This window comes from Buteo buteo, chromosome 7, assembly GCF_964188355.1.
Source record: "Buteo buteo chromosome 7, bButBut1.hap1.1, whole genome shotgun sequence".
In the NCBI taxonomy this organism is placed as follows: Eukaryota; Metazoa; Chordata; class Aves; order Accipitriformes; family Accipitridae; genus Buteo; species Buteo buteo.
This window is the reverse complement of record NC_134177.1, coordinates 18,303,775-18,317,176: the sequence shown is the minus strand read 5'-3', so window position 1 is coordinate 18,317,176 and position 13,402 is coordinate 18,303,775. Positions and strand designations below refer to the sequence as shown.

The 13,402-nt window shown below is 37.1% G+C and overlaps 1 protein-coding gene across 2 annotated transcripts in view; it reads left to right on the top strand.

Annotated features, from left to right (window-relative positions):
* Nucleotides 1–13,402, top strand: part of RASA2 (RAS p21 protein activator 2) — a 53,161-nt gene that overhangs the window by 20,649 nt on the left and 19,110 nt on the right. Inside the window, exons 6-9 of one of the 2 annotated variants that reach the window (XM_075031776.1) lie at nucleotides 9,035–9,118; nucleotides 10,972–11,044; nucleotides 12,299–12,375; nucleotides 12,816–12,878. In XM_075031776.1, coding sequence (XP_074887877.1) covers nucleotides 9,035–9,118; nucleotides 10,972–11,044; nucleotides 12,299–12,375; nucleotides 12,816–12,878 — 297 coding nt within the window. The remainder of the gene's footprint in view (nucleotides 1–9,034; nucleotides 9,119–10,971; nucleotides 11,045–12,298; nucleotides 12,376–12,815; nucleotides 12,879–13,402) is intronic. The other variant, XM_075031774.1, reaches the window with a different exon arrangement.

The following is a 13,402-nucleotide window of genomic DNA, read 5'->3' as shown; positions in this document are numbered from 1 at the left end:
GAATTGGGTCTGGTGAGAAATCTAGGAATGCACACTGCAGCTGACAGCCAGAACTTGCAGTACTGCTATTACTGACAGAGTTGAGCTGATGGTGGTGGTGTTGGGAACAGTGTGACACTTTTTCAGTAGTAATGTTTTGGTTTGCTAGGTGATAATCCACTTTTATTTTTGCTTCAGAATTACTTTCTCATGGTTAACCATGGAAGAAATGTTCATAGAAAACCAAAGTACAAGAGTTGTCATTCTGGAGCAGCATAATGTTGCCACATTTCAGTAAAATTTCTTAGCAACAACTTAAGGAGTTTTCACTACTAAACTTAATTTTGACTCCAAAGTGTGAAGACATTACAGCATGTTAAAGAGGTTCATAGAAACAGTAAATTTTTGGTATATGTTATTTTAAAAAAGACAAATTTCAGCAGTATTAAAGAAAAAGCACAGAATGAGACATATTGGAAGATACTAACCAGTCTGTAGTCTTGTATTGTTACTCTTAGAGCTGTGTTTGATAATGATCCTGTGTGATGGCTTTCGGAGTCTGAATACACAGATTACAGATGTGAGTCACAGAAGACCAAAATTCCACATGTACTGGTCATTCTGTTTCTTTTTATTCATTATTAAGCAATACATTTAAGGCCAGAAATTGATAAGAATATAATGCAAATACAACTGTAAAAACATGTTTTGACACTCATAAAAAGTTTGTCTGATAAGGGCATACTAGAAGTTACCGGTCTCTCTAGAAACTAATCCTATTCTTTATTTTGGAAGGAACAGCCTTCTAGGTTACTTGCTGCTGGGAGACTGTTTGCTTTTATTGAAGAGACAAGTGGAAACCAGTGACTTGCAGAGAGAGTCAGTGAGATTGATAGCGTTCTCTTGTGACTCTTCTTTACGTTCTCAGCATGAGTAAGGTTCAGGAGAACAAGCCAGTCTTACTGCAGTTTTTTCATTTTTTGTGCTTCAGAAAGAAATAAAGGCTTTTCTGCACTTGTCTTCTCACAAGTTGTGGGATATAGACCATGTGAACAAAAGGGTACAGACAAGGGGCTTATAAAGACTAAGGGAAAATTGAGATTAAAAACTCAAAAGTTAGTAAGATTCTTTAATTTTGCTTTCCAACATTGTTCATTAACTTAGTTATTCAGAGAGTGAGGTTTTTTGTTTGCTTGTTTTTTTAAAATCTTCTCTGAGAATTTAGTATGAAAGAATGGGTTGTATTGTGAAACTGTGAAGGGAGGAAATGGTGTGTGGTCTTCCGTTTGTCTCGGTGACTTCATGTTTAGATCAGCTCCAGGGAGCAGGGGGAGACATTACACTGTCAATTTTGCTAATGTGATTTTCATTATGAAGTTTAAATTACATTCTTCCTGTCTTAGTCAACTATCTAAACCAAGATGAGTAGTTTAGTTGGAACAAGATGTAGCAAAATAATCTCTTTGCTTTTCTGTTACTTAGTTGGTATGAAAAGGGAAGCTAGTTCTGTGATAGAACTAAGCTATTGTAGGCTTATAATTCAGGTAAGATATGGAAACTTGCTGTACATCAATGTGTATTTTTAACTTAAAGATAATTCTGAATGTTTATACTTGTATAGTGGGTGGCAGCTTGGTTCATAGGGAGTCCTGCTGCTCTTATTTTTGTATCCCACTTGCAGCACAAGGCAGAATTAGAACAGCTTTTCCCTCATGTGCTATTTGCCAAAAGCTGGCTGGAGCTTTATGACTTCGTGTTTTATTCCCAACTTAACTTTCTGATAGATGTAATTTTTTTTAATTTAATTTTTTATGTATCCATGCACTTTAGTCTAAGTTAATTTTTTTTTTTAAAAACATGTTTGGATTTTTCATATGATGAAGAAAAGGTGCTTTAGAAAGATACTGTTGCAGATTGCAGTTTTAAGTAGGAAGTGGATTACTCACTGTGCCCTCTCTTAGGATCTCTTTATGATGGAGATAAATGATCAAAAGGAAGCCAGGGTTCTCTCGTGGTTGCTGTAGTCACCCACTCGCTGACATGTGGGAGAGGACTGTGCGTTAAACACTGCAGTGTTACATCAGTACTTTTGTCTTCATCTGAGATTATGAAATGCACTAGAGTTCCTTAAACTAAAAATGTTTAGTAGTATTTTATCACACATGCTGATAGCCTTGAAATAATTGGCTGTGTAAGTAATATATTGTACATAAATACTTTTTTGGATGTACATGTGAGAGTATGAGAAATAAGAGATCTCTCACTGATATAGTATTATAGAAATGGATGTGAGGGTATTTTTGAGACCCTTTTGATCTTAAAGCATGAGGAACTTACAGAAAATACATGTGAGATTCTCTAATAGAAAATTTAAACTCTGAAAGTCTGCTTATTTCTGAGGATAGTTAGTAAGTGATGCACTTATTGCTATGTTTTGGTAGTCACCAGGCCCTGAGAAGTCATTGTATTTAGTAATTCCTTTAACAAAGCTGAAAGATAGGAAGTAGCAGAACTGTGACTGAGTAAAAAAAATCAAAAAGTGGCATATATGTATATTTCCCTCCCTGCCTTTTCTCGATCTGTCCAAAACTGAAAGTATTGGCTAAAGAAAAAAAAAATGGAAAAAATAATTCTTAAAATACAGGCTATAATACTTGCCTTTCAGAGCCATGTTTTACTTCATGTCCAGATCAGTCGTGTCTCAATGTAATGAGACAGGGAAGCTTTTAAATCTTCACCAGTTAAATTTTTTTGTAGGATAAGAGAATTCTAGATACTTGTGCTGGCTTCTGTGCATAGGTAAGTTTCTAATGGATTTTCACTATGTATTCCTGAGAGTCCAGAAGTTCTAGAGTTGAAAAATAGTAGCTATAACATGCACAACACAAGATTAAAGGTCGTGTTAAGCACACAAACAATGGCAAGTAATTCAAGGGCTGTGATTCTGAGTGTTATCTCGAGTCCCCCATCACCTTCTTGTTTATGGCTGAACCAAAGCGATAAAATTAGACCTGACTAGGGGATGGATTCATATTATTTTGGTTCTGTAGACATGGTTGTAGAGGCTGTTTTTGCTGGTCTTCTAGATGGGTTTTATGATGAGGATTGATTTAAAAACTGAAGATAATTCTAGTAGGAAGCAATTTGTAAAAGTTAAGGATTTGGACAACAGAGAGCTGCTGCTGATGTTAGCCTCTTACAGCTAATGTGGGAGGGAGGAAGGTTTCATTTCTTGTGCTAGTATGTATAGTAAAACCAACTTTTCCAAACAAGTAGTTGTTTGGAAAAGAACACGTGTTTTTAGAAAGAGAAATGTTGCTGCATATGATGAAGGGATGGTCAGTTGTCATACAAAGAAACCAGGAATGCAATTCCTCATGTTTCATTCTTTGTCCTCTGTCCCCTCACCTGCCCCCTTCTGGTTTTGTTTTTAATTTAGATCCTTATTGGGGCTCTATTCCCCAATGTTCTGTAAGGGAAGTAAGCTTGGGGAAGGATAAATATTAATATATTGCAAACTATGTTTGTATCAGTGAAGCTGTGGTAACACTCAAAAAAACCCCTCACTTCTTAAAAACTGGAAGTTTCCTTCTTCTGCTCAAGTTGAGCCAGCAGTGTGCCCAAGAGGCGAAGAACGCCAACGGCATCCTGGCCTGTGTCAGAAATAGTGTGGCCAGCAGGAGCAGGGAAGGGATCGTCCCCCTGTACTTGGCACTGGTGAGGCTGTGCCTTGAGTCCTGTGTTCAGTTTTGGGCCCCTCACTACAGGAAAGACATGGAGGTGCTGGAGCGTGTCCAGAGAAGGGCAACCAAGCTGGTGAGGGGCCTGGAGCACAAGTCTTATGAGGAGCAGCTGAGGGAGCTGGGGCTGTTTAGTCTGGAGAAGAGGAGGCTGAGGGGAGACCTTATCGCTCTCTACAACTACCTGAAAGGGGGTTGTAGTGAGGTGGATGTCAGTCTCTTCTATGAAGAAACCAGTGATAGGACGAGAGGAAATGGCCTCAAGTTGTGGCAGGGGAGGTTTAGATGGGCTATTAGGAAAAATTTCTTTACTGAAAGGGTTGTCAGGCATTGGACCAGGCTGCCCAGGGAAGTGGTGGTGTCACCATCCCTGGAGATATTCAAAAAGCGTGTAGACAAGGCACTTCAGAACATGGTTTAGTGGGCATGGATGACAGTTGGACTTGATGATCTTGAAGGTCTTTTCCAACCTAAATGATTCTATGACAAAAAGTGGTCATGTACAAGATACACCATAACTGACTGATCTGGTCTTACTTGATGCTGTGGGGGGGAGGAAAAAATGGTGGCCAACTTTAAGGTGGGACTTTCTGAAGTCAGCTAGGGCTTTCAGGTTGTATAAACATTCTGAAAACATTATTTTGAAATACATTTTTCCCTGGAGGAAGTCAAATTAAGGCTTGTAATTGCTTATCTTATATCAATGCAGTCCTTATACATTTTTTAAAATGCAAGCATAAAAGTTAATCTTCCTTTGGTGAAGGGCTTAGAGACTTACAGTGGGCTAAGCCCTGATTTTACACATAATTTTTGTATTAATTGGAAACTTGCTGTTAAATTTCATGCAGATAAACCCACAGACCATTTCTGAATTACAATTTTGTTTTGTCTCCGATACTAGGTGTTTCCTTTCCTAATGTGTGAATGAGGAGGGGAAAAAGATAATGCAATAGATAACTGCTGACTCAGTGTGGGCTCTTTTTTCAAAACCACAATAGCATGTAGAGTAGCACATTTCAAAAATACATGCTTGCAGCTCTCCTTTCTGGGGGTCTGTAGAAACAAGTTTGCGTGACCATTGTTTGCATATTTGCTGCTGATGATACAGATGATACTTGAATGATTTCTTGCCAAATTAGGCTATTGGATAGTAGTACTTGCCTTCTCTGTGTTTAATATGACTTCAACTCTGAAAGAAACAGTTTTATGTATTTACAATCCAAATACTTGAAAGCCCGGGAATGGCTTATTACAGCTAATTTTGTCTTTTTTTTTTTTTCTTCACTTTTCTAAATAAATTACACACTATACTATCTTAAATTGACTTGTCAGTTTGTTACAGTCCTGTCTATCTGCTTGCATGAAGTTGTTTTAGGGAACATAACAATTTTAATGAAGTGTACAAATCCTAATGGCTGCAGTTACTTAGTTCCTGCACTTGGAGGATTTCAGTTGATTTGAATGGTGGAAATAAAGTCCCTCAGTCATTTAGAGGGTTTATTGTGGGCTGTGTCTTTTTAAGGACTTATTTTCATCTTGGGAGCTGAACATAAGCCAGTTGTATCTGAAAGGCTCATACTTCCTGTATGAAACTCCTCTTGCAGAACAAACTACTGAGATGTGAAGCAAGAATTAATGTAAACTGAAAGATCTCTTGCACTGTACCGTAACTGATCAGTAGTTTGAGAAAAGAACAAAAGACCTTCTGTTAGCTATTGCTTAGACTTTACATAAAGGTGTAGTAGTTTAAAACATAAAATCAAAGGCTTTCAAGTTCCTGTATACTTCTTCAAACTATCCATTTATGCCTTTTGAATGAAAATTGCTTGTGCCAGCCTAGATAGATGAAACCATTTGTCAAAGCTGAAATGTTTACCATATAATGGAAATACATTTATTATAGTTGCCAGAATAGGAATGTATATTTAGTGTTATTTTCTTTTTTGATTGGTCAAAGTGTTTGGGGTTTTTTTTGTTGGTTTTTGTGTGTGTGGGGTTGGCTGGTTTTTTTCCTGTTGTAGAAGATTGCAGTTCTAGCACTTGCCTGATTCTTTGGGGAGGGGCACTATTCCTCTGAGATTTGCTAGCTGGTAGACTTGTTGAGATTGCACTTTTCCGTTTATGTTAAGTTTACTCTAATTGAGCCACTTAAAAGATCTTCAAAAATTTTAAAACTTGTTTACTGGAGGCTGGTTTTAGTAGCTTAAAACTATCTGCAATAATTCAGCCTTGTGTATTCAGCCTCTGGGGAGTAACAATCCTGTTTGATAGTGCTGAGTTGATTTTATGGCTTCCTACCCTTAATGGCTACTGGCCTTGCACTGCTTTTGGAGCTTGTGAGATCTTCTGCGTGGCAAGGTTAATTCAGGTTGCCAAACTGACTGTAAACTGGCTTGAAACCTAAATAGCTTTCTGTAAGGTTAGCGTACAGAATCACCATAGGTGACAGATGGAAGGCAGGAGCGTAAGAGGAGGAGGATCCACTGTTTCAGTGCAGTTCAGTTGACTTACCTGTGCTGTCAAATAATGTGTCTAAAGCAGATGCCAGGCAGTAACTGGAGAGTTAAGGGATGGTTTTGACTGGCTAGCTTAGAGTGGGAGGTCGAAGGGGAGGAGGTGAGATAAATTTGGAACAAATTCTTGAGCCTGATGGGTCTGAAAAGGAAAGATTCGGGAATATTAGGAGTTGATGGTCAGGGCGACTGGAGTATTGTTTGGTTTTTGAGATGTTGGAACAGGGTAGGCTGTCTAAGCTAGGTAGACCTTACTTGCTGGCCACAGAACTGGGACTTGGGCAGGAGATGAGAAGGGGATGGTAGAGCTGCCTACACAGGGAGATGTGACTGGAGCATGAAATCAGCTTGAAGTGTCAGATCTGTATGATGAATCCGGAGACTCTAGTTCTGCTGCAAGGCTGTGTAGTTGTCAGTAAAATGTTTTTCAACTTGCAGGAAATCACGAACAAGCCTTCCTTTAGTTTGTGTATGTTGTGGTCAAGCTGTAAGAAGACAAGGGAGGCTGGAAGAAGCTGTGTCTGTAACCAAAAGTAGGGCATTGTGATCAGTTTTTGTTGATATGATAATATATATTTTCCCACAGGATCATTACGTCAAGTATGCAGGTATTCATACAGTGATCAGGGAAGGAGTGAGAAACTTTGTACATAGAGAAAGAAGCTGCTTTCTGTAGGACTTATATCTGTCTGCTAGAGAAATCCAGGAGCTTGGTGAACATGACGCAGGCTGTAGGAAGGGAAACTGTGTTGTTCTCATTAAAATAGTTGAATTCTATCCAGATGTTTGATTTGATCCATCTGCTATGAGTTTCCTATGAGATTCAAGTTGACACTAACTTATAGGTACACTCAGGATTCACACCTGAAACAGAAAATCTCTGGGAGCTGCAGAGACAGTATGTTCAGTGCTACAAAATGCCTGATAGCCTGAAAGAACCAAGTCCTAGCTGCCTCAGATCAGATAGCCCAAATGACTGAAAAGTCTAGACAGTTTAATTTTGTCGTCACTCTTCCGTGTCACGTGTGTGTTGGAGGAGGAATCAATTAATGCTTATGAAACAACTGGATGTTTCAAGAACCCATTTAAATGGTGGGTTTGAAATCACTGTAGGGTTCATTGTGATTCAAAAATAATTGAAATGCTGAAGGCCACGTGCTTGAAAACTGGAAGAAAAATAACAAATGATTGTGCAGTGGTTCAGCACTAAATGTTCCCTGAACTGGTGAAGACAAAGGGACTGTTTTGGGGAGGGAATACCATCTGGTTTATAATTGTGCATACTCCAAAAAGGGTGGAGTTTTGAGGCAGCACAGGAGTGTTAGTGTCTGTTGTTTCCCTACTTGTGTTTGAGTTTGTAACTCTTATTACTCTTAACACTGTTTTTCTACAGTACAGAAAACATTTAATTAACAACAGTGTGTAGCTACTCTTGCTGCTATGTAACTTTAACTTGAACTGCACAACTTTAATAGCCCACATTATAGTATTAGAACATTTACTTGATTGTTTGTATGAACTTAGAGCAGGAAAGTATTTTCTCCTCAAGTTACATAGGTTTTGGATTTTATTCAAACTGGCTAATTATGGCAACCAAAACTTACTTGCATTAATTTAGTTAAATTTCTGCAATACATTATTTAAAAATAGGTGATTTTAAAAAGGGGGAACAGGACTATAACATTCATATCTCATTTGTGTCTGTCTTGTTTATGAAATTTTGTAATCTGCTGAATGTTTCTAAACTTAAAATACTACAGTGCGCGTGACTACATTAGAGCATCATTTTGCTAGAAAGTCTGGTTTCTGCTGTAAATTTACAAACTGTTTTGCTTTACTTTTGTTGTTGCAGCTGTTTTTAATTAATACTCATATGTGGGCAGCATCTGAAGGTTAGTCAGCTTGCTGACCCAGCTCTTTCTAGTAGTGTTGCTGCTGTGGTGATTCAAAAAGATTGCAAGCCTTCAGAAAAGGTCCAGAAAATGTTTTTCTGTCCCCATGAGCATTACTTCCTAACCATCCCGTCCCTTTTGCATCAGGAGTGGTGAACAGTGTGCCTCTGTACCTGTTAAACACCAGCTTACAACTTACTGTACGATTTATGGAAGAAAACAGTATTTTTAAAAGGGCCATTTAACCTTGATCATGCACTATTGTGAAAAGAGTTTGAAAATAAATTTTAAACCCTCTTTCAAAGGTAAACTGATTTTCTCTTTGTGACTGAATAGTATGGATGAAACCTAGATATGCCAGGACTATATACTAATAGATTTGGATGCTTAATTTTAAATCACATTTCAGGATATAACTTTGCATTTCTCAGTTTACTCAACTCAGAATGTAGTTTAGCCAAAACAAAATATTTGAGTCCATTTTAATGCCTTCCAAATGTAGTTGCTGCCATGTGGATGAGGCCAGATAGCTTTTTGTGGGCCTTGAGAAATCAAATTTAAAAGTTTATGAAGCCTGCAGTTTCCCTTAACATAGCAGTTCATTTTACTTGGGATTTTGCCATGCATCAGTGATACTGGAATGTCTTTATCGAAGCAATTACAAGAATTTTGTTCTCACAGAGCCCCTACGTCTGACTAGTACACTTGAGTATTACCTTGCATTACCATCCAGAGATCTGTAGTTACGATCTACTTCATGTACATACATTATGTTGGATCAGTGTATATATCACTGGGTAATACAGCAGGACCTAAAAAAATCCTTTAAAAAAGAAAGGATTGTGTGGGTTCTATTTTTTGAAGCCAAAGACATTGCTTCACTGATCTGTTGATTGCCTTTTCCTTGTAGAATAAAGGAGTGCCATGGGTTACCTCTTATAAACGGACAGAATTGTGACCCCTATGCAACAGTCTCTCTTGTGGGGCCTTCCAGGTAACATTTTAGTATAAAATTAATGAATCTAAAATGGTGTGATCTTAAACTGGAAAAGAAAGTCATAGGTTTTAAGCAAAATCTTTAAAATACAGAAAAATCATAAAATACTTCCTGCGTACATCACATCTTCCATTGTTACTGTACTCTCCCCTTCCCTACCGTACTGTCAAGGTGTTTGGTCTGTCTGAATGGCCTGCATTAGTCCAGGACCACTTGTAACTCGGTTCTTTCCTTCTACTCTGGTTTTGTACTGGACTCTTGATATCTGCACTGTACTTCCTATTAACTTCTGTCAAATTCCTGTATGGGATGATATAGTCAATTGTTCACTCGCCTTCCTCTGTTCCCTGTTTTTCTTAATGTGTGAGTTTATTTGCATCAAATGTTTAGCAGTTGGGAGGAAGCAAGAGAGTAGAGGTTCTGGTGAGACCTTTCTAATGCCAGCACCTTCAGGATGCTACATTCAAAGTCCCACAGTTTAAATGTCTCCCTTTTTTTGGATCTGTAATCCTGAATGACTGTTGGGGGTTTTCATTTCAGAAAAATACCATTTCCCACACATTCACTGTCTGCAAGTCCCTGCCCAATAACAACTAAAGTCAGCTAGGTTTCAGTTGTTTTCTTTTTTGCAACATCAAACCTAAGTCCATCTGCTTTCTCTGGTACTGAAGAATTGCCACTGTGAGCATAGTACCAGAACGTCTTCTAGCAAACTTATGTGTTTTAAAGGCTTTGGAAGGATTGTCCCTGAGTAAGCTCTGAGTGAATGGGGCGTTTTTTCCTCCTTAGTAACATAGGATCGCATTTTTTCAGGTTTGGGTTGGTGTTTTTTAGTGGGTCTTTTTTTTGGTTGGTTGGGTTTTTAAGAGGACTAGGGAGATTTGACCATTATACCTAGGAAGCATGGTGCTGATTGCCAAAGAAGGTAAATTGACATATATTTCCTGTTTGAGTCCTGTGATACAGATGGAACTGGATGAATCTTGATCCCACAAAATATTTACCCTGTTGGTATGGGAATATATGTGCAAATCTGACAGAAGTTCCTGGTTAAGATTTTCCAATCTCATGCATGTCTGACTCATGTACTATGACTGGAATATTTATATGGCCAGCGCCTGAAAACAGTTAGTTGATGCTTAGGACAATTTTTCTTCTCCCTTGTCTGTTTTTCCCCCACATTTTATATTTGTTTCTTTTATAAAGCATTTTTATACTATCATAGCCCTTTACTAACTAGATAAGACTGTATTCTTTTATAAAACATGTAAAATTGAAAAAAATTATCTATATAAAACACAACGGAATGGGGAGCAATTGTTTTGTTTGACCCTATGCTGTTTAGTGTCTAGAATCAGCAGCGATTCCTTCTGAAGAAAACATTCAGTGCCTTGGTGTAACCCTCTGTCTGTAAAGAAGTAGTGGGTATTTCTCCAACAAAAGAGGGTGGGGAAAAACAGAAATTGGCAGTTGAACAAGACAAGGAAAACTGTGCTCATAACCTGCAAGCAGTGGTAAAGAAATTGTCTGCAGACTTAAGTTTGAAATGCTTTGGAAATTGTTGATATATTTTACTGGATATGTGTAAGTTATGCTTGTTTGTGAAATGAAATAGAAATTTTGAGCTGGACAGATGCATGATTAACTAGATACAGCACTTGAAATTTTAACTTTTCAAACTATATTGTGAAGATGAACTCATTTTATTTTAAGATTTTCTTCATCAAAATGATCTCTAAAATGACAAAAAATGTTTTAACTTAAATGCATGGGTCCTTCTTGACAATAGAATGTCTTTATAATTGTGTGTTTAAGTTGTCTATGGTAAAAATTTTACCACATTGGAACAGGAATGACCAAAAGAAGACCAAAGTAAAGAAGAAAACAAGCAATCCGCAGTTTAACGAAACATTTTATTTTGAGGTAACTTTTTGTGTGGTATTCTGTCTGTTTATCTATTTTATGCAACCCTTCAAATATTTTTAAAGCAAGTTGCATAGCAGTACCTAAACAGAAAGCTCTCTTCAAGCAATTGAAGAACTTTTACTAGCCTCTCAAATGTAAGTGAATGACATAAATTTCTGTGGGCTGCCAGACAATAGTATTCCCCTTCAATTGCTGTGTGAAAAATTACTTCCTCACAAGCACATATGTGAAGGTAATTCGTTATCTTGAATCACTTCATGTAGCATCTGTTGCCATCAGGAGTTCTGAGAGAGCTTTAACCTATCCTGTGGAATTTGATTTAAATGTTTTCAAGAACATTGAGCTAAAAAAACCCCCAACTTATTTCTTTAATAAAACAATGTAGCAATTATACCCAATAAAGGCTAATTTTATTATTTTATTTAAAAAAATGTTATTTAGGATTTGATTTCAGTCCTACACAAGTTACCCTACAATAACCAAATCGTGAGTTTGAGTTTTCATCTGATTTGTCTCTGTAATAAAAACTACATATGCATGTAAGCATACAATACTGTTCAGCTGAGAGTTGGTAGTAGTACAACTATTACATGTGCCTCAAATGTATTGTAATTTACTGTGTTTGTATAGATCCTGGTCCTGCTGTGGGACTTCAGTGAGAAATTGTTCCATGCTTTATATATAGAGTATCAGCGCATGGCGTGTGTTTCAGTTGACCTGCTCAGGATACTGAGTGTAATTTTTTAGGAAGTAAAATATTAGAATAAAAATGTAATCCAAACCACTCCGATAACTTTATGACTTAAGATTTATTGGAGTTAAACTTAGAATGCAATCAGTCAAGAAATGAGGAGAGTTAAAATAAGAGGTTACAATTGTAGTATAACTAGGGCAAGAAGAGTGGGCTTCTTATTTGTTGTTTCCTTAAAGATCTCAGAACTAACTTTAATGCTTTCTTGCTGAAACCAAATAAATTCTTGCCATTTCGTGTCATACTTCCTTCTTGTTTTTTCTAATAGAGCTATACTATAATTCCCTTAGTCATCAGCTAGTCTTCATCAGGCTCCACCATGAACCCTTCTTGACCCATTTTTTACCTGCTTTCTGTCAAAAGGCAGTTTGTTTGGTGAATTGGAACTTTTTCCTTTCTAAAAGGAACAGTAACTATTTAAAGAGGCAGGGTTTTCTTTGGTTTTTGACATCCATAATACAACAGTAAAAAGTGTGTTAATAGGAGGAATTTACTTGCAGGTTACCAGGTCCAGTAGTTATACCAAAAAGTCCCAGTTTCAGGTTGAAGAAGAAGATATTGAGAAACTAGAAGTCAGGTAAGTTACGTAGATTAGGAATGGATTTATTTTATTATTAATAAACCATAATATTTTATCAAGACAATAAATAAATGTTTTATTTTAGTGTAACTCTAGAGTATTACTCATCAGACTTGTAGAAAAGATCCTTCTAACATATAAAATTACTCAGATTTTTTTAGTGTGCTTCTTAGTGAAGATTAGATTTTTTTGTTTTTCAGTAAATAGTGGTAGAGTGTATCTGGCAGCCTAAATTTGTTTCCTTTGCCTGTGAGTAAAGAGCCATGAGGACCTCCTATCTATCTATATATATAATATTATTTTGGGCAGAATACTGATGATTGAACTTGTATTGAAGGGTAACAGCAAACCTTGTGTTGGTCTATGGTTTCAACTGTAGTTGGCTGTTTTTATTAAAACAGGGAAGAGCCTCTTTTATGAGATCCATATGATTTCAGATTGCTCCTTAGAGGAACACTTGTGTTGCACCTTTTCCTTGCAAATGTGAAGAATACTTCAAAGTATGTTCCCCTTTTCTGCTCCTTTACCCTTAGAGCAGGTCTGTCTGTATTTATGATATGTAGTTAGAACAGTTGAGAGCACCTGTACTCAGTTTCTTTTCTTTATTGTGCTCATGCACATACATGCACCAAATCTGCTGAATGACAAAAAGTCTTCAAGGCTAGCATGTGTTTCCTAACAGGCATCAGAAGAAGAGTTCAGTGGTTAGTTTTAATAGCCATTATAGAACTAACTTGGTACGTGCATTTTTAACTATTAGCTTCATTAATATCTTAATTGTATATTTCATTATAGATGCAAATATATTTAGTAAAATAGTCATGCCCCAACAATTCTAGTATTAATTTTTTTTGTTCTTCTTACCAACTGCTGTCTGTCAGAAATGTCAGAGAGGTAAGAAGTAATAGAAAAAAACAAAGGTGCATGTCTGGAGTCTGTGATTCCTTTTGAGGTTGTAAGCATACGAGCTGCTCTTTGGAAAAACAAGCGCATGTGTTGGTGTGGCATTGCAGTGTGCCAAATT